Source organism: Mauremys reevesii, linkage group 3 (genome assembly GCF_016161935.1).
Source record: "Mauremys reevesii isolate NIE-2019 linkage group 3, ASM1616193v1, whole genome shotgun sequence".
NCBI lineage: Eukaryota > Metazoa > Chordata > Testudines > Geoemydidae > Mauremys > Mauremys reevesii.
The window spans coordinates 4,156,867-4,183,520 of NC_052625.1; the positions used below are offsets into that span (position 1 = coordinate 4,156,867).

Consider the following 26,654-nt stretch of genomic DNA (forward strand, 5'->3'; position numbering starts at 1 on the left):
CCATATAAAAAGGAGGCCAGTATCATTATCCCCAGTTTACAGAGAGGGGAAGTGACTTTCTCCAAGTTGCCCAACAATGGCCAAGCTGGGACAGATTCCAGGTCTCTGAAGTCCCAGTCTAATTGCTCTATCCCTTAGGCCACACTGCCCTCCCTGATGTAATACACAAGAACCCCGAGCAGATGTCAACACTAAATAATAATCTTAATGGTGCGCTAAGCATCTCACAATGCAGCTCGAGACATAATCCCTGCCACAAGCCAACCTTGGACATGACAAGACCGCAGAAAGGGCGTTAGGCCAGAATTAATAGAAGACTAGTTACTCAAAAACGGCTAGGCACACAGTGCGAGGGAAGACAGACATTTGTTTAAAATAAAGGAATAAAATAGTTAAGTGTCTTCACCGGCCAGTTTCTTGAAGAGTTTGCAGGATAAAGTGCATCTCCAGGAGGGAGAGGAATGAGGTGAGATTAGTGGCCTTGCAACCAGCTCAGGAAGATGTTCTGTGCATAGGGGGAAGCATGGCAGAAAGCAGAGAATACTGAAAGTGAGCCAACAATGTTTTGAACCTGGTGGTGGAGCAGAGGGGCACTCCATGGTACTGCTGATGGATGCACAGCACTCACCACCATTAACAGGGCTTGCACACATTGATGAGAGAGCCATTCCTTGTTTGCACAGGATTATATTTGCTATGCTCCGATAGAGTTCTGAAGATTAGATTAATTCAGCAGTACCAGGGATCACCTGATATTACTATAAAAAAAAATCCAGTAGCCTCCTCTACTGAATGCAAGCAGAGAAATACTCCTTTATACGACAAACTGGAGTATTATAGAAGACATTAACTTTCTCCATCCATCAACAGAACAAAGCTGTTGTTCCCTTTTACCCAAATGCTTACCAAGAAAGGGAGCGGGTACAGAGCAGGATCTTCAAACACAGCAAGGAAAAGGTCTACAAAGATAAAGAAGTAGGTGGCTGCTTGCATAGTCCAGTGGTTATAGAGATAGTAAAGTCTGGGGAGGCAAACCACAGATATTAAGAGTTAAGGCACTAGTACATGTGTATTGATACAGCAAATTTACGGCGGGGAGAAGAATACAAGCCCTTCCAAGCCAACAGAAGTAGGTTAGGATTTCCGACAGTACACAATGGTGGCCCGTGAACACCCAAAGCAGTGGTGGGCAACCAGCAGCCCTGGGCCACATGCGACCCACCACTGACCCAAAGACTACTGGGACACATACAATCTGCATGGAATCATAGATTATCAGGGTAGGAAGAGACCTCAGGAGGTCATCTAGTCCCACCCCCTGCTCAAAGCAGGACCAACCCCAACTAAATCATCCCAGCCAGGGCTTTGTCAAGCCGGGCCTTAAAAACCTCTAAGGAGGGAGGTTCCACCACCTCCCTAGGGAATCCATTCCATCTTGCAAGGCCTCATTAGGTCACACAAAAAAACCAGCTATTTGCTGAGATTTTTTAAGAATTGTCCCTGTAAAGCACTTTCCTGAGTGAGCTAGTTCATTTAGCCAAGTTCTTGTGTATATTGGAAACTTCCTAACTGTTCAGAGGACAGGTAAGACTCAGGACCTGTGTTCTTCAATTCAGTTTCAGAATAAAATGTTAAACACAAAAACTTGGTAAAGTTGCCTCTTCTTTATAACTAGCCCTTCCCCTTAAGCTATGTCACCACTGGAGCAGATAGCATGCTCCTCAGCTCGGGAAAACAGATGTGCACTACCTGCGCTCCAGCTAGCATGCTAAAAATAACAGCATAGCCTACATTCTTTGTTACTAGATTAAGCACGTGCATAAACATTTGTGGAAGCCGAGCTTTAGTGAATAAATTAACTTGATTTAAATCCAAATTTTCTTTGTATCCAGCATCCCCCTCATCCCAATTAAGTGAAGATAGTTTCCCAGTTAAATATTTTAATTCTTCACACAGAATATTGTTGTACTGGATGTTAGAGTGTTTTCTTACCTGACTGCTTGCGGTGAGGTTTCAAATGGAATGTTTCTATTATATTGAGCATCATAAACATAAGCTGCTGCCAGGAGAAGGTCCTGTTGATGATGGGGGTGAGGAGAATGTGACACAGTTTAATTCAGTCAGAATTTGACACTCTTACATTTAAAGACAATTCCAAAGAGACCTTCCAAGGAAGCAACTTTTTACCTTGAGACATTCGATTTAGATGAAGATTAATATAAGTGGTGCTCTGAACAATGGTGCTATAAAGAGACTTCATGACATGCAGATTCAGAAATATATTCTAATTTATAAAAGCACAGGCAAACATACAGCCTTCTCCTCACCCCTATTCATATTGGGTGAGAAACCCAAAGTTCACTGCAGAACAAAAAAGTTGTATGATTATTTACTATAGATTTAAAATTGCTAGAAATATACAATGCAAGGAGAGCTTTAGGTGAGGTCACCTGGTGGTTAGTAACTGTCTAATAACTTTAGGAGTACTTTGCCAGGGAAGTGCTGTGTGCAGAGAGCACTTTATTCTTCTCTCTCCATTGAGGAGATTAGCATATGTTTGTTTTTTCCTTCTCCTGTAGCCAACAGCCAAGTACTCCTAGCAGTACTCTGGATGGGGAAAGCAGAGGTGGAGTTCTCAAAGAGATGAGCTACCTAGGATTCCTGCCATCCTAGGATAGATTTCAAACACCTGAATTCTGTTTCCTGGAAACGTGAATTATCACTTTACCATCTCACTGCATTTGTACCATACACACACTATTTACAATACAGTACCCCTTTAGTTTCAGTCAATTGTATCATTGCATGAATGACTAGAACAGAGGGGCTGATTCGCTTGTCATGCTCTTCTCAAAGAAAGAAGATTTCAGTGCAAGTATTTAACACACAGATGGAGTAGCTCCATACTGAGTTTGTTTAGCCAATGCTCAGCGGCGTTCTGGGTCACCTTTAAACAACGAAGAGTCAGGTTGGCAGCTTGCACTTTGGCAGCTGAGCCAGGTAGTCATCTGCCTTGTTAATGTGGCATGGAAAAGCAATAACACAGGTTCTCTAGTTCAGAGGGCACGAGAGGAAGTTTTGGCTGTGTCTGCAAGTCTGTACTCTAACAGGACTTTACAGTACCCACAGTGTTCACTGTTGTTTAATGGCTTAACTATTAAAATGCTATTATTGAGGGTCTTTCTTCTTAAGAAACTGCTTAAAGGAACCTGTTGACATCTAGTGGCTCTCATGAGGAACTGCGGCAGTGCCAAAGGAAGCCTCTTTGCTCCCAGACACCTGCTCTTCGTTTCTATGCTCTTTAAACCCACCTGCTCTAGTGGTGTTTGTTTTTTTCCCCAGAGGGAGTTTGTAACATAGTTGACAACACACAGCTCATGTCCACACATAGACACATAAGTATGGTGAACAAATGGTTTCTAACCATGTCTCTGGACTGTATTTCAACTCTGTTCATGACCAGGGCTGTAACATAACTCTTAGGCCATGAATTGGGTCTCAGCCTACTCCACTGAGTAGACAGGACCCCAAAATCAACATCTGTGCAGACAGCTTAGCCATTCCTCTGTCTCCCAGGTCATCCCTATGTAGGAAGCCATTCCAAAATACACTGTGCTGCGTGGAGAACACCCACACATCCACTGCTTCTTGCGCAGCAACTGAGGCAATATGCAATAGTTACACAGAATTTCCCAGCATGCATTGATACAAACACCACTGTACAGAGGGGAAGAAACAGACAAGCTAACACAGTTGTGTCAGAAAAAGCACTGCTGATGTGCTGAATTGTGTTGACTGTAGATGTGTCAACCAACCTGCCTACACTACAGATCCATTTCTGTAACATGGTTAAGATACCCACTACCCTATGGGTACATCTACACCGCAATCATGGGCGTAAGAGCAGCTCATGGAGACAGACCCAGGCTAACATTAGCTAGCTCAGGTTCTGGAGCAGAAAAGCTGCAGTGTCCGAGGCTTCAGCGCAAGCTAGCTGCCTGCGTAATTACCAAGGGCACCAGGTCTTGTACAGTGCATGCTGAGACCCACGCTACGGTGGCTTCACTGCTCTCAGTATCCAACTAAAGATTAAAACTGGTTTAGGTATATGCCTACACAAGCTGCAGTCACATCTCATGACTGCAGTGCAGACGTTCCCTACGAAATAAAGCCCTGCTCTAGCCAGTTCAGGAGCCAAGTGCTGTAACCAGATGTCACTTATAACATAGATAGTAAATGCAGTTAGAAGACCAAACATTTTGCCATGTAGAAAGGGCCTTTGTCTTCTCCATCATCTTCCTGTGATCCCATGGGCAACTGATTTTTAAAATACACCAGCATCCCCACCCATTGACCGAGAGGTCTCTGTCCAGTTTCTTAAGAGGGAATAAAGCTACAAGAGCAGCTGGAGCTGCTGAGGCCCCTCTCCCTCCGCAAAGGAAAGCCTGACAGGCCATGGCTAGCCCTGCACCCCTAGACTACCCGAGAGGGGGTCGAAGGGTAGAGAGAGGGCTTCCCCCCTCTTGCCAAGAGCAGGCAGGGGAGCGTGGCCAGCGGACACACCCTGCAGGTGGCCCCTCGCCTGGAGGTTAGTGCAGACCCTTTGCAGGGGCGAAGGGCAGGCTGCCAGCTTTGTCCTGCAAAGGGGAAGGGGGGGTTTATAGCCACAGAGCCCCTCCCTGCTGCCCAGCGTGCATGGGGGGTGCAGACCTGCCCATCCAGGCTCCGGGGAGGGAGCGGGCAGGCACCCGCCCAGGGACAGGCTTGCAAGGCAGCGGCCGGGGGGGACCCTGCACCCCGCGAAAGGCCCCGGCACCCGGGCTGCTGCTGCCGCCCGCCGAGCCCCGTTACCTCCTGCGCGAGAGGCGGGTCCCGGGCTGCGGCGGACATGGCCGGGCCGGCTCCGCTCAGCGCCCCGCTAACTCCATCCCCGGCGAGCCCCGCCGCGAGCTTTAACCCCGCCCGCACGTGACTCCGGGCGGCGGAAACAGCTCCCAGCCCGCGGGCAGCCCGGCGGGGCACCGGGCTCGGGGAGGGGGAGGGCCCGGCCAGGGATGGACAGACAGACTGGGGGGGAGGGGATGGCAGCCGGGGACAGACAGACAGACAGAAATAGGGAGCCGGGCCAGGGATGGACGGACAGACTGACTGGAGGGAGGGGATTCTGGCCAGGCACAGACTGGGGGGGAGGGGATGGCAGCCAGGGACAGACAGACAGAAAGGGGGAGTCGGGCCAGGGATGGACGGACAGATTGACTGGAGGGAGGGGATTCTGGCCAGGCACAGACTGTGGGGGAGGGGATGGCAGCCAGGGACAGACGGACAGAAAGGGGGAGACGGGCCTGGGATGGACGGACAGACTGACTGGAGGGAGGGGATTCTGGCCAGGCACAAACAGACTGGCCACAGATGGGGAAAGGGAAGTTCAGCCAGGGACACGGGGAAGAGCCCAGGGAGGAACTCAGCCAGGGCCAGACGGACAGACAAGGGCCGCCCAGAGGATTCAGGGGGCCTGGGGTCTTTGCCACCAAAGACCCGGCACTTCGGTGGTGGGTCCCGGAGCGGAAGGACATCCCCCCACCCCCCGCTGCCGAATTGCCACCGAAGACCCGGAGCGGAAGAAGCTCCAGGGGCCTGGGCCCCGTGACACTGTTCCAGGGCCCTCGGAGCGAGTGAAGGGTCCTGCTCCAGGGGCCTGAAAAACTCTCATGGGGGCCCCTGTGGGGCCTGGGACAAATTGCTCCTCTTGCCCCCCCCCCCCCGGGCGGCCTCCCAGCAGCTGGGGTCTGCCAGGGCTGGATGGACAGACAGATGGGGGGCACTGGCAGCCATGGTCAGACAGGAGATCCCAGTCAGGGTCAGGACAGAGACAAAAAGGTGGGTTGAGGGGAAGAGGAGTCAAGGAACAGATGGAGAGATGGAGAAAAGCCAGAGATAGATGAGGAGGCTGAGGAAGAGGGGTACAGACAGATAGGATGAAGGAGGCTTATAGTGACATGGGCACAAGAAAGGCGACATACCCTTACACACTGATCCACCTAATCACCTTGGACAACAGAGAAGAAACACACACACACAGCAAACTCTCATACCCAGATAAGGACACACTCACACATGGAACAAGCACTCACACATGACAAAACACACATGCAGTCCCTCTAACACACATTATTCTCTTGCTCCCGTCACAACACATACACAGAGTCAAACACTAAGGCAAGGCAACACATACTAATACAAGGAAACATTCTGTCATACATGTTCAAACAATAGGCCCCATTATTAACTGCGCTGGAGCTGTGACTTTGTGGTGCTGGCTGACCCTTAAGCAGGAGCAGCTTCAGGGTTGTACAACTTCATCAAACTCACACACAAAACTTAAAAGGCAGCTTCAGCAATGTTAAGGCAGAAATGTAAACAACAATAATAATCCCTATCTCCTACATAGTGCTTTTCATCAGTAGATTTCAAAGCACTTTACATTTTACCAATGGAGAAGTTAAGGCACAGGGAGATGAAGTGACTTGCCCAAGACTGGTGGCAAAGTTGGGCTTAGGTCTCCTGAGTCACAGTCCAGCACTTTATCCACTAGACCCCACTGTCTAGGAATTTTTATGTAATGGGGAAAATAGGGGAAGTTGCTTGCAATTATGATCAATTAGCAGTTATGAAATGCAGACAGCAATAGGGAAGCTAAATGTATAACTGAAAAATCTATGTCCAGTAGAGTTAAGGACAATAAGAAGGAATATTAGAACATGTATCAGTGTGATGATCTGGGAAGTCTGTCTATCTATAAATTATGAATTCTGCTTGATACTATGAATTCGCTGTATGTATCTGTATTTTTGAAAAAAGGCGCCAGATGTGTAGAGCCCTGTAAATCTGCGGATATCCGTGGACCAATTTTGTATCCGAGCAGGGCTCTACAGGTGCGATCCTGGCAATTACAACCCGTTACGTCTTCCTTCAGTACTAGGCAACTGATTTAAACTATAGTAGAGGATAGAATTCTCACATACATAGATGAACATGGTAAGTTGGGGAAGAGTCAACATAGCTTTTGTATGGAAATCATGCTTCACCTATTCTATTAGAATTCTTTGAGGATGACAACAAGCATGTGGACAAGGGTGATCCAGTGTACTTGGACTTTCAGAAAGCCTCTGACAAGCTCCCATACCAAAGGCTCTTTAGCAAAGTAAGCAGTCCTGGGATAAGAGGGAAGGCCCTCTCATGGATCAGTAACAAAGGGTAGGAGTAAATGGTCAGTTTTCACAATGGAAAATGGTGAATTGCAGGATCCCCCAAGGATCTGTACTGGGATCTGTGCTGTTGAACATATTCATAAATGATCTAGAAAGGGGTAAAAGTGAGTGGTAAAGCTTGCAGGTAATACTAAATAACTCAAGATAGTTAACTTCAAAGCTGACTGAAAAGAGGTACAAAGGGATCTAGCTATGCTGGGTGACTGGGCAGTGAAATGGGAGATGAAATTCGGTGTTGATAATTGCAAAGTAATGCACATTGGAAAAAACAATTCCAAGTATACATACAAAATGATGAGGTCTAAATTAGCTGTTACCACTCAAGAAAAAGATCTTGGAATCATCACGGATAGTTCTTTGAAAACATCTGCTCAATGTGCAGTGGCAGTCAGAAAAGGTAACGGTGTGAGGAACCACAAGGAAAGGAATAGATAAGATAGAAAAAATCATAATGCCACTATATAAATGCTACAAGAAATAATCTGAGGTCTGGGAAACTTATTTTACAGCGATGGACTAAAAGAGCTCAATTTATTTAGTTTATCCAAGAGAATCTTAAGAAGTGATTCAATCATGATCTATTAGGACCTTAATGGGAGCAGAAATTGGGTATCAGAGTACTCTTCAATCTAGAAGAAAAGGTATAATTAGATCTTTGTACCATGTTTCTACTCTGAATTTGTCTCGCTTCAACTTCCAGCCATGGGACCTAACTGTGAGAGTAATTAAACCATTAGAACAACTCCCCAAGGGATATGGTGGATTCTCAATCCCTTGGAGTCCTCAGATCAACACTGGATATCTTTCTAAAAGACAGGCTATAGCTCAAACAGAAATTATGGGCTTGATGCAGGAACTACTGGCTGAAACTCCGTGGGCTGTATTATGCAAACAGACTGAATTATCATACTTTGTGCCTTCTGGCCTTAATCTATAAACCTATGAAACTTCCCGCATGCATGGACTGTGTGATGGTCAGATGTGCTGATCTTTTGATATGAGGAGAGTGCATCAGGTCACCATTAAGGTTTTGCATTTAGACTGCAAGCTTCATGAAGTCTGGGTATGTATTGCTTTTCAGTATCTGTTGGAGATGGAAGTGACAACCTTATATTGGAGTGTATTTTCAATAGTATTGTAGGTGATGTGAAGGTGGCAAGGAATGCAGGTCGATTTCTCCTAGGTATATCTCACCAAATCAATTCCCTGGCATTGCAGTGGCTTGGGCACTGGTGCGCCTCAGTCCCACCTATTCTCTGCATGTGGCACACAGTCGTTTAGTCTCTGGATGGCTGTAATAATTCTGTCTAATCCAGGTTATTGTGCTCACTATATGGGTAACTGGGTGGGGTTTAGTGACCTGTGATGTGCAGGAGGTCAGGCAAGATGATCTGTGGTCCCTTCTGGCTTTCAACTCTGACTCTGTGATTAACCTTAAAAACATGAAAATCAGAAGTTTTGGGTCAGTGGAGTCTGTCCTGATGAAACCTTAATTGTCACCTAAATTGTTGGTGTTATTTATATTGACTCCACCAAATCCAGAGGAAATGCATGCGTGGATTTGCTGTCTTGGGTTTGTGGTAAATCTGGATCACATTCAGGCTTAATCAGTTCCTGCTCTCAGTTCTCCCTTCCTCTGCAGAAGGCCCCTCTGCTAAGTGTGGTGTCAGCAGAAAGGAAAAGGAAGCTCAGCTTGCAGTCAGAGGTTTCCCTCCCTCCTGTTTCTATGTCATTGTTTGGTATTTCCATAAGCAGTCTATGCCTTTGGTCTGCTGAGAAAGCATTTATCTATGCAGGGACAGAGATAATACAGGGTCGGATATGTAGTAAATGCAACATGAAATTAAACACTTTTTAGATAACTGAATTGAGTGAATTGCTCATTATGCCTCAATAGGCTTCTCCCTTCCCGCTTTTGACAATATTTATCTAGGAGATGTGCCCAAGCCACAAAGTTTGAAAACAAATCTGAACTTCCCCAGAGTCTGGGAGTGTCTGGATTCAGCAGTCTGGAGAGGTCTGGTATTGGAGAGGTGGCAGACTCTCTATACTTAAGGTTGTAGCCGGCTTCCATTATCAAACCCATTTTTTGATCTCCATCAACTTTGGTTCAGAAGATTTGGCCTGAAAATTGTCAAATTTACTCTGAAAGTATATAAAGAATACTTCCATGTTATCAATCTGAGTTACAGGTCACAAAATTATCTTAGTTTGAAATTCTGACTTGTTTTTGATCCCTCAAGCTCAAAAGCACCTTGTTATAATCCCTGCTACACTCTCTTCAGTTTCTCCTTACAGTTAAATCTCCTTGAAAACTCAGGCACGGGGTATCTGAAGAAAGTGAAGCAACGCTGTTAAATATTTTTGTTGTCTAGTTTTAGGCCCAATCCGGCCCCCATGGATGTCAGTGTGTGTTTCTGTGACACTGTATAGGGGTGTGAGAGCATATTGCGCAATTGCAACTCAGAAAGAACAGAAGGCTATTTCTATAGCTATTGGCTGATTCCTGTTCACCATAGTGGAAATTCCAAGGGTCAAACAGGTAGAGGATCAGACCCTTACCTTGCGCAGAGGGTAATTACTTGAGTTGGAATTTGGCCAGGACATCCATTCCAAATTAACATTCTTAATCTTGCAAAAAGTGATGTAGGGTTACTTCTAGTGGTTTACTTCTTTAAATTGGTAATAGCTTTCTTATTATGCTACTCTTGCACCCTCTCCTGAGCTACCTCATTTTGTCCTCACTGGCCAGCTTGTTATTCTCTGCTCCTTTTAGAGTTGGCTTGTTCAATAGATTTCAAGGCCAGAACGGACCTTTGTGATCATCTAGGCTGACCTCCTGTAAAACACTGGCAATAGAACTCCCCCAACATAATTCCTTTTGAACTAGAGCATATCTTTCAGAGATACATCCAATTTGGATTTAAAAATTACCAATGATGGAGAATCCACCATGACCCTCAGTAAATTATTCTAATGGATAATTAGCCTTATTGCTATTCCTGTGCAATCTCTTTTGGGATGAGCCCCCAGTTCCTGTACACTCTGTTCCATGTGACAGGAACTGACCTTAATTTACATGTTTGGGGAGCTGTGGACTTAATGCTTATCTCTAGGCAGAGAGGCCCAAGGCCTCGTGGTGAAGGCACTGGACTGGGTCTCAGGAAATCAGAACTTTATTACTAGCTCTGCCACAGACACCCTGTGTGACCTTAGGCAAGTCACTTTGCTTTCTTTCTGCCTCAGTTTCACCATCTGTGAAAGGGGTTAATAGCACAGTCCTGCCCTGACAAGAGTTAAGTTAATTCATGTTTATGATGTGCTCAAATATTACAGAGATAGGGTGCTGATACCGGTGATGTCTGAAAGTAGGTATTGCAGGAGAACCTGACAGTGCAGTGTACCCTCATATATTATATTGCTGCAGCACCCAAAATGTGCTACATGCTATACAAACACATAGTCCCTGCCACAAAGGTTTAAATTCTAAATAGACAAGTCGAGTGACCAGCCAATGAAAAAACGTTAAGAACACAGCACCACCACCTTCCTTCACCTCTGTCCAGATGCGCCAGCTAATCTGCTCTGCCCTTTCTGATCCAGAGTGAGAGTGCCCTCCTTCTGTCTGTTCACCCCATGGCATAGATTCAGGAACAATCTAAAAGCCTGAGGGAAGGAAACACAAAAAAACTAAGAGCCAGAGAACTCCAACATTATAGATAGTAACCAACAGTGGGAAAAGTGACTGATAGTGTGTGGAGGGGCTTTCTGGCCATGTGGGCAGAACCCTACATAGTTTCACCCGTCCCCAGCAGACTCTGGAAGCTTGTAGTCTGGGTTTAAATTGATTAAATGTGTGAGTAATAGTAGGCCCATGTCTGAAAGGAAGGCCACATCCATTTAATCAAGTACAGATAAGAAAATGTGCTTTGGGCCATGCCCCACCTTCTCTGAGTGTCCTTGGATCCAACAGCAGCCTTGAATCTAACAAGAATCTTACATTGTGAAACTGTCATGTCAAAAATGATAGCTGCGTCCTATCAATCCAAGGTGTTGATAGAATCCTCTGCAGACATTAAAACAGATTACCTGCTCATGCTACTCCATTACACTCATTGGAGTTATGCCAATGGAGAATCTGGCTCACCACGTTTCTTAGGTGGACCAAGCAACAGCCAGCTAGAAAGCAATTGCCTTCACCTTGCATGTGCTATCTAAAGGAAAAAGGACACCTGACCCAATGAAGGAATTTTCACTTCTGAAGTAATCCGGATTTATTTATGTGTTAAATGGGTGGTGCTAATGGACCAAGAATCATTAGTCTGCATTTTGGGTTTGAAAACAGGGATGAAATAAAAAAATTGCTTAAAAAAACTATCTTTCTAGCTCCCATGTCTGAAAATGTGACTCTGGTGTAACTGATGCAGTGGTGTATGCCTGAATTTGCAGAGAGCCTGATACACTAGCAGTAAGAGCTGTAACTTGTTCCATTGCTCTGCTTGCCAAAGCAGTTGCTCCCAAAGGAGGGAAGCAAGACATTTAAGACAACCCCTTCAGCCCAGATTTTAAAGTCCCCTCCCCACCCGCCCAAAAGGGCCTCCTCTCCCAAACAGCAAAAGCCCCCGCGGCCAGAGCTCCCGCCTCAGGAGCCACCTCAGCCAGAGCTGGGGCTGGCTGCACAGGAGCGTCTGGGCGCGTCGTGTGCACGAGCCGCTCCCGCCACGTGGCGGCGCGCAGGACTCGAGACCAGCCGCGGGGCGGGGCCCGACAGGCAGGCGCGTGCCGTCGCCTCGGGGAGCGCGCGCCGCGGCAGTTTGGGCGCGCGGGGCCGCCGTAGCGCGGCCGGTGGAGCATGGCGCTGGGCTCGGAGGCGCTGCGGGAGCGGCCGGTGCAGCTGGCGCTGGTGCTGGCCTTCGCCTCGGGCGTGCTGGTGGGCTGGCAGGCCCAGCGCATGCGCAGGCGCTTCCTGGCCTGGAGGAAGCGGCGGCTGCAGGGGCTGCTGGAGGCCACGCAGAAGAAGCTGGACGTGGCCTGAGCGGGCTGCGGCGGCGGTGGCGGGGTCGTGACCTTGGGCGGCCCCGTCCCGGGCGGAGCGGCGCCCTGGGTCCCTGCCACGCCCCGGGTGTGATCGGCCCCGCTGGGCCTCAGGCGTGTCACGGCCCGAGCCAGGTGTGTGTGTGTGTGTGTGAGAACGCGGTAGGAATGCAGCTCTCTCTGGTGTGGACGCGGCCAGCCTCTGGCGGGTGGGGTAACACCCCCCAACTCCGTGTATCGCAGTGGCTCTCAAACTTCTGCACTGTAAGATAGTAAGCCTCTGAGTGTGACCCCCCCATATAAATTAAAAACACCTTTTTATATATTTGCCTCCAGCATTCATAATGGTGTTAAAATAGGATTTGGGGTGGAGGCTGACAGCTCACGGCCCCTCCTGTAATAACCTCGCAACCCCCTTGGGGGTCCTGACCCCATTTTGAGAACACCTGGTGTAAAGCAAAGTGAAGCGCTTGTGTAAGTGTGCGCAGATCGGGGCCTGAGCGTACGTCTGCATGGCAAAAAACAATGCCCACAGCAGCGAGTCTTGGCTGTGGGATCAACTCACTAGGGCTTTCATTAGGCAAAAAAGTAACAGTGTAGACATTCCTGCTCCAGCTTGGAGACTCAGCCCCCTCTGGGTTTCCTAGCCCAGGCTCCAGCCTGAGCTGAATGCCTACACTGTTGTTTGTAGCCCTGTAGCATGGTCCCAAATCAAGTGCCCCGGGCTCTGAGACTCACTGTTACATGGTTTTCTTTTCAGTGTAGATGTGTCCTGAATTTCTGTTGGTCACTCAATGTCAAAGTCCCCCCCCCCCCTTCTGGAGCTAGTTTCGTTGAGACAGTCATCTTGTTCTCATTCCCTAATAGGAATAATTTACTATCTGTAAACACTGACAATTTGCCATATAAAGATTTTGTTTTTAAATGTGTAGGATTTTTTCTTGAGTAAGGGGCTTATCACAATTATTAGCCACTCTAAGACCTAGCAAACTTGTATGGGTATTGGGGTGAAGGCATTACTTTTAGCTGCCTCTTTCTGGTAACAGGCTTACAACAAAATACAGTAGAACCTCAGCGTTACAAAAACCTTGGGAATGGAGGCTGTAACTCTGAAATGTTCATAACTCTGAACAAAACATTATGGTTGTTCTTTCAAAAGTTTACAACTGAACATTCAGCTTTGAAACTACAATGCAGAAGAAAAATGCTGCTTTTAGCCATCTTAATTTAAATGAAACAAGCACAGAAAGTTTCCTAACCTTGTCACATCTTTTTCAACAACTTTCTGTTAATTATGTTTAACACAGTACTGTACTGAATTTGCTTTTTTTGTGTGTCTCTGCTGTTGCCTGATTCCATATTTCCATTTCTAAATGAGGTGTGTGGTTGACCCGTTAGTTTGTAACTCTGAGGTTCTGCTGTACATAGTCTTAGGTGGCTAAGCCAGGCTATTATTAGACAGAAGGAAAAAGAGAGGAATAGGAAAGAGATGAAATAAGGTGGGGAAGGAAAAGGACATGTGGGAGGGGAAACAGTCTTCCAGGTGATGTTTTGGGATTTAGCCATAGCCAGTGCAGGAGGCAATGCCATCTCAGTCCCACTTACTGTCCCAGCCTGATCAGGACAGATCTCAGGATCAGGATGATGAAGGCCTCAACGGTGTTACAGTAGATCCCGGGAGATGGTGGGAGTGGCAGCCATCATGGTAAAGCTTGTGGCAGTGGTTGTTGGCAGACAGCTGCTACTTTGGTGAGGAAATCAAGAAGCTTTTTTTTTTTTTTTCCTAATATAGCCTTAATAGCCCATTACCTCATTGTTTTGTTCACCAGTTAGGTTTAATTTCTGATACATGAATTTTGGTCTATTGATTTCTGGTTCCACACTGTGTTTGTTTACCAGGAATGATCTTAACACAGTCCTTGAATTATATTAGTAAGCTTTGTTTGGATTAATTCAGTTGTTGTCTCCTTTTTGCATCTTTTCCCATCAATATTTGTGGTTAAAGGTTATAGTGAAAGTTCGTAAGATCTCACAGACTTCTCACAGTTGAGCTAACAATACAGGTAGGCCCAGTTATCACAAGAACTGAGACTTATCTGTCACATGCAGTTCCTTATTCAAGCCCTGTTTACAATATGGAAGTGGAAGGGAGAAATGTGAGGAAGAACAACGATTTGGCATATGTAGGGAATGGCATGTTCCTGCTTCTTCACAACAGTCTAACAGTTGCAGGGATGTATTTCTTGGGGTGACCAGAGACACCTTTTGTCATGTACAGTCAATTAAAAATCCAGTTTCTTATTTAAGCCATAAGTACACTATGGAAGTGGAGTGAGGCATGATGTCTCAGAGCATACTGCACAGGAACTAAGCATCAGGTTGATGAGTGGCGTGTCCCAACTACTTCAGAACAGTCTAATGGCAGCAGGGATGAATCATGGGGGGTGATTTGAGACTAATTTTGTCACGTACAGCCAGTCAAAACCCAGTGCCTTAATTAATTCATAAATAATGAAGTAATCACACCCAGTCATGCTAATTTGATGAAAAACATATCAATGTAAGATTACATTTTTAGAAATGTCAAGTAATGTTGACCTTTGAATAAGGAACCACATAACCACTTGGTAAGGAACTGGTACCAAGTAAAAGGAACCAGGAATAAAGAATCAACTTCAGCTTCCTCGGGGAAGAAGGATTGTGTCCCTCCCTCCAACCCTACACAGCTCCCATATATAAAGCTTGTTTTACTTGATCTTTGCGTAGGGGAGGGCATTGTGGGTTTTTGTTTTGTATTACTGAATACAGAGAGACTATTGGATCTCACTTCAGATACTGTCTATTCAGGCTAGTTTTCTATTGGGAGCCTGATTTTAAAAATAGATTCATCTACCTCTCCCGCTCCCCCAAAAAACTTAAACCAGTATTTGAAACGTTTGCATGTGTGGAACTCTGATAGGGGATACACTTTTTGGGGGGTGGGGGGTGCAGAGAGGGTGGAAAGGGGAGGGTTGGTATTTGGACAAAGATGTCCCTGAGATGTGACCATTTGAAAACTCAAAACTGCTTCTGTCAGCAAGGGTTTGAAATGCAACAGAGCTCCCATTTTCAAGTTTCCATGTGGCCTGACATGGGAATGCACTGCTGGCACTCATGTATATCTTTGACTCTCCTCTGCTTCAAAATGTAGTGAAGTTATCTCAGTCAGGTACTAAATGTAAATAGATCATATATTTGACTATTGCAACATAGTTTATTACAGCACACTCTAAATTCCTGACAGTCAAGGTTGCTTTATTGTAGTCCCTAAATCTAAATGACAATCTGGAAATAATTAGGTAAAGTGCTAACAGCATCGAGACTTACTATTTAACTACCCAGATACTAAACTCGATTTTCACAAACTTGTCTCTTAATAACTGAAATATTGTAATGGTGCTGTAAATAGATTGATTTACCTTTGCTCTCGCATAAATGTTGGTCTTTGGTTGTGAGCAGATGTAGCACTGAGGAGATGTAGCTGTTAGGGGCTATGGGCTTGTATTGGTACATATCAGGAAGCATTTTTGTTCGCAACAAAAATGTCCAATAATGAAATTTTTTTGCTAATGAAATTTTGAGGGAACACCAATGATTTTGGGTACATTTTTAATGAAGTCTTTCTACCTTCATATTTTTGACATAATATATTGTTTTTGTCCCTTTCCCTTTGGTTACTCAATGTTCTGTCTGCCCCTTTTTAATATCTCTCTTACTTCTGATTTTCTTCTTTTATTTTTGATACATTATAATCTGACTGAACCTTGTTTTGACCACCTCTGCAATTTAAATTAAAAAAAAACCAACATGAAATTATGTGCAATTTGTAATTTTTTACTTTCTTTTAACAGCCTTATGCAGATGAAAGCTGACAACTGAATGAAAATAAATGGACTCCTGCTGCATTTGTATCTAAACACAGTTTAAAAGATGGACTTTAAAAACAAATGTTTTGAAAAGCAACCATATTCTAAAAAAGAAGGCATCTGTGGTATCATACAATCTCATTTGCCCAAACTGACATCAGCAAAAATTATCTTCACATGTATCAGAATAACCTATCCTCCAAAATGTTATGGGGTGAGCTTAATTAATTCATATGTATTATGACTGTGCAAACCTGTCACATTATGTTTTTAAGGGATGTTTGTGTCTGTTTTGCTTTGTGATTCTTAAGGCTCATCCGGAGCTACATTTGACCCCTTACATTGTAATAAATTAAACTAAAAATTATATAATTTAAGTTACTTACTAGTAATTTGTAAAAAAGTATCTGTTAAGTGGGGAGTGAAAACATGTAAAGATTCTGACCTTAAACATTTTAGAACTTTGAAAGTATACAACCCAAAAGGGTCGGTCAAAAAGATTAAGGCAAAAGCATACTAGTGTACACTGATAAGATAAATTCGTATATTAAATCAATAATGCTGGGGTTCTTGTCAGAATTCTCTATTTTTGCTGAATTTCAATGTCTAGGTCTCTTACCAACTCCATAACTAAGAATACATCAGCCCTTTCTACGCCACAGCATCACTTCCAGCAAAGATGCTGGACATCATGAATTAAAATCCTTGGGACTTCCTTTTTGATTAATTTTGCTGGGCCTCATGCTACATATATGTCAGCTATCCCTATCTTGCTGTTACTTCCATGCATACGTGCACAGCTTTCCCCTCCAAAAATAAATCTCCTAATCAACACATATTTAAAGTGTTTCTATCTTGTTCTCCTTTTATGTTATAGGCAGATGCCAACCCCACATTGTGCCAAAATAGTTAAAAGCTATGTAGGTTCAGAATTCATTCCCTGCCCTTAGCTTTGACTTTATTAAAAAGCTAATGCAAAAAGAGAAAAAAGCCCAAACAGATTCTTCCCATGCCTTCTTCCCAGGCTTGGCGAGGCTTAGACCATTGATTCCCAAACTGTTTACTAAGATGACCCACCAGCTGCATTTTGTCTTCTTTTTTGCATCCCACCCTTACGTATATGCACTCTCTGCCCTTGCGCTGCAATGTGAATCCCGGCCCAGTGCAGAGGGGAAGCCGGGGCAAGGGGGGTTGGAGAGCGGCTCTAGTTCCGCGGCACTAGGCTTAGCTCTAGCTCTCTGCTCCAGGTGTTACAACCTGGTACACAGGGTGTCAGCACCACTGAGGTTTGGAGGGCTGCCAGTGGCTCTGCGACCCCATGTGTCTGGTTGCAATCTCCAGACTGGGGAGCCAGGCCCAGCCGCCCAGGACAGAAGCCACCACTGTGGGATGAGTGTGGGACAGCCTCACTCTCCAGTCCCCTCCTCTGTGCACCTGGCTGGTAAAGTGTATGTTTGCCTAGTTCAAGGCCCAGTGATGAGTAAACCTGGTCCTGGACACAGTGATCCATATAGAATCTTCCTGAGACCCACCATTTGGGAAACACTGGCTTAGATTCCCCTGATCAGGGGGCCACTCTCACTTCACTTCTACCCAGAATTAGTCACAATGAATAAAGAGGTTTTTAACTAACATCTTCTGTCAGAGCTCCCATGCCTTCTAACATAGGGGGTCAACGAACCCAGCTGCTGTGTAACAATGCCATTCAGAATCTTGAAATATTGACTTACCCAAGTTGGAAATCTTGTGTCCTTATAGCTGAGATGTAGCTTGGTTACAGAAGTTTTCTGTGTAATGCTGTATCAGTCTGATTTAGTGGTGATATGGCATACACTTGTGGGCATCCTGTGCAAAATGGAGCTGAGGTCAGGTATTTTAATGTCATTCATTGCAAGACATGGTTCAGGTGCTAGCTCAAACTTTGCACTTACTGACATGTTAAAATATAATTGTACTTATATTTAGTAATAAAAAAATCCTGGGTGCTTTAATTTTTTTTGCAATGGATTATTTATGTTTTTAATGTGTACCTAGTATTTTTTTTTTCTGGAAAAGGTAAAAAGGAAGAAGAAAAGGTAGATGGTAGACATGACAATTTGGGATTTCTGTATAGTGCCTTGAATAATTCTTTGGATATATCAACATAGTTTTTTCTAAATCTGATGTTGCATATATCAGTGTAATTAATCATTTTAATATGATTTTTTTCCTCACGCCTTGTCAATAACCCTAAAAGTGTTTTGAAAAAATCATTAAAGAAAAACGGTAAACCCTCATGTGGAAAGTGCATGTGATTGTTTTGATATCAAGTACATGCTGTAACTTGGCAACACTATTAATTCTATGTAGATCTCTGCTGCATATCCTTATCTAATACTTTGGAAACAAACAGCAAATACTGAAGTGCATGAGCTGTTTAAAGAGTTCAGAGGGAAGCCATGTTCAGAGCAATCACCTGCTAGGAAAAAAATTCCTCTGAATATGTCAAATTAATATGAAAAGGCTACGGAGAAAATTAAATTGCTTCTTCTGTGGCTCAGTGGGTGTGAGAGAGAAGAATTCCAACAGGTGCATGGCTAGAATTTCTGCCTGCAACACAGCTGTGCTATGCAGACTGAAGTCTCTTTTTGTAGTATGGTGGGTCCATCTTGGTCCATGAGTGGAGCTCTTAAGTGCTATGTTATGGCAATAACAACAAAGAAGTTTGGCAGAATTTAATTTTTATTTTGTATAATTTTGGGGGATAACATAGATGTTTATTTCTGAGCATGTTTGCAAATGTACAGCTGTTTAAATTGTCTCAATTGTGGGGAACGACAATCATTACTCACTGAATGTCTCTAATATCAGAGGGGGGAGCCGTGTTAGTCTGGATCTGTAAAGGCAGCAAAGAGTCCTGTGGCCCCTTATAGACTAACAGACGTATTGGAGCATGAGCTTTCGTGGGTGAATACCCACTTCGTGGGATGCGTGTACATGCAACAGATGAAGTGGGCATTCACCCACGAAAGCTCATGCTCGTTTGAATATCTCTAGACATTCTCAAGCAGCATTTTTCTTTGCCTCCCTTTACCTTTCAGTCACCAATGGGGCTATATGTGTGTGTGTGCGTGGATGCACGTGTGCCCACAGCCACTTGGAGGTGAAATCAGGAGCACCCACTGGTTACAAACTTACAGCCCCAATCCCTCCAGCTAACCTAGCCACACAGCACGGAGAGCTAGGCCCGCGCAGACTACAGCTCCCAGCATGCACTGGTGTGGGGGAGGGGTACTTTCGGGCCCCAGTGCATTCTGGGACGTGTAGTCTTTGCCAGTGATTCAGGAATGAGGAGACGCATGCCAGACCCGTTGCATGCTGGGACGCGTAGTTCGCCTTTGTCTCTGCCGCCCTCTGGTGGTCGGGACGCGCGGCGATGACGACAATTCTTAGCGCCCAAGCGTTCGTCTCCTTAGCGACGATGTCCGCGCGGAGGGGTCGGAGCCCGCTGCAGGGGGCTCAGCGGCGGGGCCGCGAGCTGCGGCAGCAGGTACCGCCCGTCCCGCGCACCCCCGCCCCGAAGCTGCAGCGCGGGGAGCGTTGCCCCCTGTCCGTGCGGCGCGGGGGATCCAGTCTGGGCAGGGGAGCGGCGCCCCCTGCTGGCGGGGCGTGGGAGCTCCAGTCTGGGCAGGGAGAGCGGCACCCCCTGCTGGTGGGGAGTGGGGGATCCACTCTGGGCAGGGGGAGCGGCGCCCCCTGCTGGCAGGGTGGGGGATCTAGTCTGGGCAGGAGGGGTGGTGCCCCCTGCTGGAGAGGTGGGTGGGGGATCTAATCTGGGGAGGGGGAGCAGTGCCCCCTCCTGGTGAGGTTGGTGGGATCCAGTCTGGGTAGAGTAAGTGGTGCCCCCGATGTTGTGGGTGGGGGTTGGGAACAACTGTTCTTTGATATCCGAGCCACTGAGCCTATCTGCGCAGTGCTGTGCGCCTCTGAATGCTGGACTCTTACCGTGCAGGTGGATGCATTGCTTGCTGACAGCAAGGAGAGGGGGCCCCTAGACCCTGCGAAAAGGAAGTACCTTTTTCAGAGGTAATTAACCCTAATGGTACACACTGCATAGAGGTGAAGCGCACTGCTATATCTGAAATCTAGGCTGAGGGGGTAACATTTGTGTGATGCACTATTAGCTATCTCATGGCTAATCAGTTTATCACTGAGAGATAACTGCAGCTGGTTTTGATAGAAATTTTCCTAATTAATTTAGCTGATAAATTCATCTTCAGTGATGTGGAGGGATGTCCATATAAATGAATTACTGGCTGGCAGAGTAGACTAGTGGGCTAGGAGCCAGGAGACATGGGTTTTAGTCCCAGTTCTGCCACTGACCTCCTATGCAGCCTTGGTCAAGCTGTTTCACCTTTCTGTTCCTCTTTTCCCCACCCGTAAAAATGAGGATAATATACTGTCCTTCCTATGTACCTTTCCTTTGCTTTGGACTCCCAAATCAGACAGTGGATTGGAAAGGATAAAATACGGGAGGTTGATGTTAACTCTCGCACACTGAACATGTGCATAAACAAAAATATTATACACATTTAGGCCCTGATCCTGCAAACTGTTACGCATGTGCTTAACTTTACCACAGTGGGTAGTCCCACTGAAATCAATAGGACTACTCTTAGCAAAATTAAGCACATGGAGAAGTATTTGCAGGATCAGGGATTCAGAGGCCTAATTAGTACTTGACTGTGTGCACTATTAGTGGACACCTATGGTACTACATAAATAATAAAGGACTTAAAAATGGCATATTATATGTGTATGAGTGAGTTAAGGCTGCCCCATGAATCTTAGATTTTTAATATTTTACTAGAAGCCTTTTACATTTAATTGTCTGTTAAAAAAGAGAAGATAATCCACCTGTGACACTATGGTGTAGTACAGCTGGGTTTGACGTTTTTACCTTGTGTGTATTGATAAACAACCTAGTTGCAGTACTGTGCAGATCACATTCTGCATCAGTGCAATTATATAGCTTAAAACTTACTATCAAGTTTTTCTACACATCCACAGAACCATTTTTTTCTTTCAAAACGACAGTTTTGAAAAAACCTATTCAACTCTCCGCACCAGAAAGCGTCATTGAGAACTATTTACGTATGCAGTGAAGATTTAAAATCAGCCTTTTAGAAATGAACAAGTCTCAAAAAGGTCTTATGCTACTTAACTTTAAAAATATTTTTTTATGTTCAGAGAATGTGATAATTGCTGGATAGAATTTCTGCTATAAAGGCTGTAGCTCAAGTGTAAGGTTATTCGTTATTATTTAACAGAGCAAGGCCCCAATCTTGTTGTGTAGGGCATAGGCAGATTGCTGCACCTGCGTGTGCCCCATGGGAGTCAGCAGGATTTGATGCAGGTGCAAACAGTTGGCTTGTGTGCTACACAGTGCAGAATTGGGGCCTACACTTCCAGTGCACCTTCGGTAAAATATATGAGATAAAATATTTGTTAAACAAGTACATTTGCTCAGGACAGAATCAAAATATTTTTAATAATACAATGAGACCCCTTTAAACACACTTTTATTTTGATGTGCTAAAATGATGTCTTTTTGACAGGTTTATACTGTGCAAGAGAAAACAAGAAGTTTGAAATTGATAGTATGATAGTGTTCTATTTGTGGTGGTTAGCCCTGGCAGGCATAGTATATCTTCTGAGCAGTGGATTGACCATTTTGCTCAGAGAAAAAGTAGCACAAAACTGTAGCAGAGAAATGTAGCTCTGTTCATAGGAAAGAGAGCTTGAGTAAATGAATTTCACATGTATTGCAATATCATGGGCTGAGTCCAGCCATCATTTCTCTCTCTAGTCATAATGCAGTTCTTGTGGAAATTATTCCAGCCAAAGTTCTGAGGCACCTCCATATGTGGCTCCATTGTGTGGAAAAAGACATATGGATGCCATGTGGCTTGCTCTCTTTTCAAAAAACATTTTTTTAAGTTGTAATCTCTTTCTGCTTGTGTGTCAGATGATGTTGGCTTTAGCCTACCATGAGGCAAATACTCGTTTCTTCTTATGCTATTATTTATGTAGCACCCTAGATGCACACAGAGAATTTAGGAAGGCAAAGTTCCTGTTCTAAGGAGCTTAAAATCTAAGGTCCAGATCCTGGATGAATCCAGGTCCTTGCACCTGTGAAAAGCTCCTTCGCCTACGGTCTTGCAAACACTTACATGCTTAACTTTGTGCACTTGAGTAGCCCTATTGACTTCAGTGGGACTATTCATGTTTGTAAAGTTACATATGTACATAAGTGTTTTCAGGTTCAGGGGGCTAACTTACATGTTTCAGAAATTGTACACAGTTTTAGTCATTTATACAGCAGAAGAGATCATACAACCTTTGTCATTTGTTTTCAATATAGATGTATGGAGTTGAAGAAATCAGTGGATGAAAATACATCTGTTCTTCAAAACTTGAAAAAAGTAAGTTGAGAGGTTAAAGCATTTCCTATTTTCCCAAAATAAATTGTACAGAATGTTCAGAGAATGGTAATATTCTTAGATTGTAAATTCTTCAGGACAGGCACCATCCCTAACTTTTTGTATAGCAGCTAGTCTGGGCTCTGATCTTGACTGAGGTCCTTTGGGATTAGTCTAATATTAAATCATGATATATTTTTCTGCATGCCTTATAATGAAAGTTCTGTAGTTGAAGAGTTTCTTAGCACTACTTAATATTCCATTGGGTTTTTTTAATAGGAAAAAAATCATGGAATTGCAGAATAAGAATATAGATTTTCACCCCCCTCCTGGCTAGATTAAAGATCTAGAAAAATGTTAAGGAACTGCATAGTAATAGATTTCAGGACTGATATTATCTAAACAGGAAATGGGAAAATGGCCATCCCCATGCTTAGTTACTTAAATGATATCAAGGCAAGAAGCTAGAACATACTGATGAAACAAGACGTTAAAAGTAGCTGAGAGCGCTAAGGCCTGAATGCATTTAATCCTAATACTCCTCCTTCTCCGTCCCCCTCCCCTGCCCACCTCTGGCTGTTCTAGTTAACTCACCGGAGGGCCTGATCCGGTAGGTGGCCTACTGGATCAGGCCCTGCGTATGACTTAGGTGGCTGAATACTTATCTTCCCCTGGTTTGTGAATTGTTCTGAGGCTTAGGCAGAAGATAGGTGCCCAGATGCTTAGAGGGAGGCAGTACTGCGCAAACCCAGAGGTGGAAACGTAGGTGCCTAAGGAACTTTTACTGCAAAAACTTAGGTGCTGAGTGAATTTAGGCACCTGCAGGATTTGGTGGTGGTTGTGCATTGCAGTGGTGCCAAAACAAGTATTTTGGTGCCTAACTCCATTTGTACATTCTGGCCTAGATGATTAGCAAACACAATTTAGCTGAGGGTTTAGCCTCATTTGACTCCTTCAGCAGTTTGGTGTATTCTTCTTTTTTAGACTGATGAGCCTGCACCTGTGGGGAATTATAATCAGAGAAAAGAGGAGGAAGAAAAACAATTGTTAAAACTCTCTCAGCAGCTCCAGAAACTTGCTGCAGTCCTGAGTCAGGACAACGTGACCAAGGGTTACACTGTGTAAGTAGTATAAACAGGCAAATACATTTTAATTAGCCTATTAAGAAATATTAGGGAACAGGTGGCTTATAAAAATGTATTCATTTGTACAGCTGAAACAGACTCATTCTCGCATGAGAGAAGCTGAAGATAAAATACCAAAAAATTCCATATAAACTGTTCTGAAATGTGGTCACTATAGCATTCATAGCCTTTTCATTTTTGTCTTTTTATAGTATGTCCCTTCCAGACATTGAAGCATGGGCCACTGCTCACCTATTCCCTCAGAGAAAACTTTTCTTCTCTATGCCCCAAACGTTCTAGCACCAAGAACAAAGAGGCACCAGTGGAAGCACAAGTTGCTAAACTGGAGAGCTGTGCCATGGGAAGGAGGTTTCTCTGGGGTCCCTGGAGGCGAGAGCCCTCTTTGCGCTCAGGGAAAATTGAGGCTCAAGAATTTGGGGAGAGAAAAATAAACCAAACCATAAAAAGGGCCAGACCTGACTGAAAGGCAGGGAGAGGCACATAAAAGAATAGTGTAAGCAGGTAGGCACTGCACAGGCTGAAGAGCCAGAATGGTGGCTGAAGATGCACAGCTCCTGTAGGGAGCAGTTTTGTTGACCGCAGACAAGAAGGATCTGACTAGAAGATTCCAAGGGTTGTGGTTAGGTCCAGATTAGAATGTAACCATCAGGGGTTGGGAAAGGGCGTTTATCTTCTGGACTGCAACCCCTGGCCATAGGGACCACTGCATCCCTTTAGAGTCTGGGAATTTCTGCCTCTTGTGCTAGGAAGCTGGGACCCAGGAATGAGAACCCTGCTGCAAGGTAACTTCAGAGATGCGAAATGACAAGGAAAGTAATTCTCATTTATATTCTGTAGAAGAGATGATCCATTAAAATAAGAAATTGTGGTAAACGTGAGGTATCATTTGTCTTGTGCAGAGATGGGAAATGTCAAAATAGTCCTCAAACAGAACAGGAAAATGAGGAAGAGGAGGATGAGGATGAAGAAAGTAGTGGGGAGGAAGATGCTGAAGAGGAGGAGGATGAAGAAGAGGATGATGACGATGAATTGGAAGATCAACCAACAATTAAAGAATGTATCACGGTCGGTGATTTTGTTGCTCAGCAGGAAGGGGATCTCACGTTTAAGGTACATATATCTTTGAAAATATTATAAAATGTGTCTGAACACATACTGCATCCTCTGAATATCAAACGACTGTGTGTATTGATGGCTCAGAACTCTGATTAAAAAAATTAATGCAAATCCAATGCTCTCTCCAGTCCCTCGTTTCCAATTGCCCATCTCTTCTTCTAGAACAGGGGTTCTGACCCCTCGGGGGATGGTGAGGTTATTTGGTGGGGGGTCTCGAGCTGTCAGCCTCCACCCCAAGCCTGGCTTCGCTTCCAGCATTTATAATGGTGTTAAATATTTTTAAAGTGTTTTTAATTTATAAGGGGGAATCTCATTCAGAGCTTGCTGTGTGAAAGGGGTCACCAGTACAGAAGTTTGAGAACCACTGTTCTAGACACGCCATCTTGTCAGACTATCCTGTCTATACAAAATAGAGCTTCTGGAGTAATCCTCGTATCCAGCTGCTCTGACCACATCCAGTTCCCTGCACTTGCTGCTTATTTTTTTTCCACATCAAATTCAAGCTCCTTATGCACATCATCAGATCTCTACATAAATCTCAGCGCTTCCTATGTCCCTCTTAATTCTCTTTCTTTGTTGCTCCCTTTGTTTCCTTTTCCCACTCTTGCCATTGTGCCTTTCATGTTCCCTTAAACTTGGGGTCTTATTTTTGTCCACTGAGCGTTCCTCCATACTCCTTTAATATATATTTTCCCATGAATCCTTTCTACACTGGTCTTAACAAAGACTCACCAACACCTCCTTTATCTGATGTGCTGTCATGTGTTCTATCTGAGATTGTGAACTATTTGGGGCTGGGCTGTATCTTATCTTTGTTAAAGAGCAGTGTGTGTGTGGCTAGTAATCTCTGGTTGGAAATGTTGTGATGAAGCTTTTTCAGACTACTGTTTGGAGCAAAGCAGTCAAGAAAACTCCTTACAGATGCACACTTAACAGTGAAACCAGTCCGTGCTTTTAAAAACACTTTAACAAACTGGAGACTGCCAAAGCACGAACTAGCATGGTGGGGCTATGAGCTGCCATGTGGCACATGAATGTTTGGGCCTCCGTCTTTTGTTTCTGGCCGTTTGAGTGTGAAGAACCATCTAGCAACCACTCCTTTTGACTCAGGAGCATATTTGATAGATGCGCTCTGAAAGGAGCCTTTGTGGCTGGAATCTGTAAGGTTAAGTATCTTTGTTTACATTTCCCCAAAATCTACTGCGCCTTCAAGAGCAGCTGAGCAAGAGGAAACCTTGGAGGCATATTCTGAATGCTTGGCCTGTAACTCTACTAAAATGCCTTCTAAATTTTGTTTCTTATCTAAAAATAAAGATGAGCTTTTACCACCACTGGATATCAGGAAAAAGTAAACTAGTTCACTAAAACTGCAGTTGTTTCAAAGAATTCATGATAAACCAGAATATGAAATCATCAGGGTAAACCAGTCCTAGATACATATTAGATTTAAGAACAAATTAAAAGGCAGTTGCATTTTATTCTAAAAGACAGAATGTGGCCGACAGTTGTTCCATGAGTAATTTTTAAACATCTGAATATCAATGCATTTGTCTCTTTTCTTCTCTCTCTCCGCCCGCCCCACATTACTGAAGAAAGGTGAAGTGTTGCTAATACTTGACAAAAAGCCTGATGGTTGGTGGATTGCTACAAATTCCAAAGGGGAGAGAGGCCTTGTTCCTAAAACCTATCTCATGGTTAGTATGCTTCCACCTTCGTCCTTTGTAT

At 44.5% G+C, this 26,654-nt stretch overlaps 3 protein-coding genes across 5 annotated transcripts in view; 2 read left to right on the forward strand and 1 right to left on the reverse strand.

Annotated features, from left to right (window-relative positions):
* LOC120402383 (two pore calcium channel protein 1-like) overlaps nt 1–10,926 on the reverse strand; it is a 31,118-nt gene extending 20,192 nt beyond the window's left edge. Inside the window, exons 1-3 of one of the 2 annotated variants that reach the window (XM_039533001.1) lie at nt 10,825–10,926; nt 1,993–2,075; nt 907–1,021 (exon numbers count right to left, since the gene is read on the reverse strand). In XM_039533001.1, coding sequence (XP_039388935.1) covers nt 907–1,021; nt 1,993–2,075; nt 10,825–10,911 — 285 coding nt within the window. In that variant the 5' untranslated portion in view covers nt 10,912–10,926. Of the gene's footprint in view, nt 1–906; nt 1,022–1,992; nt 2,076–4,851; nt 4,972–10,824 lie in introns of those variants that run through there. The other variant, XM_039533002.1, reaches the window with a different exon arrangement.
* Nucleotides 10,927–11,940: 1,014 nt separating this feature from the next.
* Nucleotides 11,941–17,045, forward strand: MTLN (mitoregulin). The gene is made up of 2 exons (XM_039533005.1): nt 11,941–12,437; nt 16,193–17,045. The coding sequence occupies exon 1, from the start codon at nt 12,121–12,123 to the stop codon at nt 12,301–12,303; it is 183 nt and encodes a 60-aa protein (XP_039388939.1). The 5' UTR covers nt 11,941–12,120; the 3' UTR covers nt 12,304–12,437; nt 16,193–17,045.
* A 2,568-nt stretch (nt 17,046–19,613) lies between these two features.
* The window catches only part of NPHP1 (nephrocystin 1), a 28,903-nt gene continuing 21,862 nt past the window's right edge, over nt 19,614–26,654 (forward strand). For both annotated transcript variants that reach the window (XM_039528513.1, XM_039528512.1), the window contains exons 1-6: nt 19,614–19,736; nt 20,199–20,272; nt 22,611–22,671; nt 23,653–23,789; nt 24,713–24,923; nt 26,522–26,623. In XM_039528513.1, coding sequence (XP_039384447.1) covers nt 19,623–19,736; nt 20,199–20,272; nt 22,611–22,671; nt 23,653–23,789; nt 24,713–24,923; nt 26,522–26,623 — 699 coding nt within the window. In that variant the 5' untranslated portion in view covers nt 19,614–19,622. The remainder of the gene's footprint in view (nt 19,737–20,198; nt 20,273–22,610; nt 22,672–23,652; nt 23,790–24,712; nt 24,924–26,521; nt 26,624–26,654) is intronic.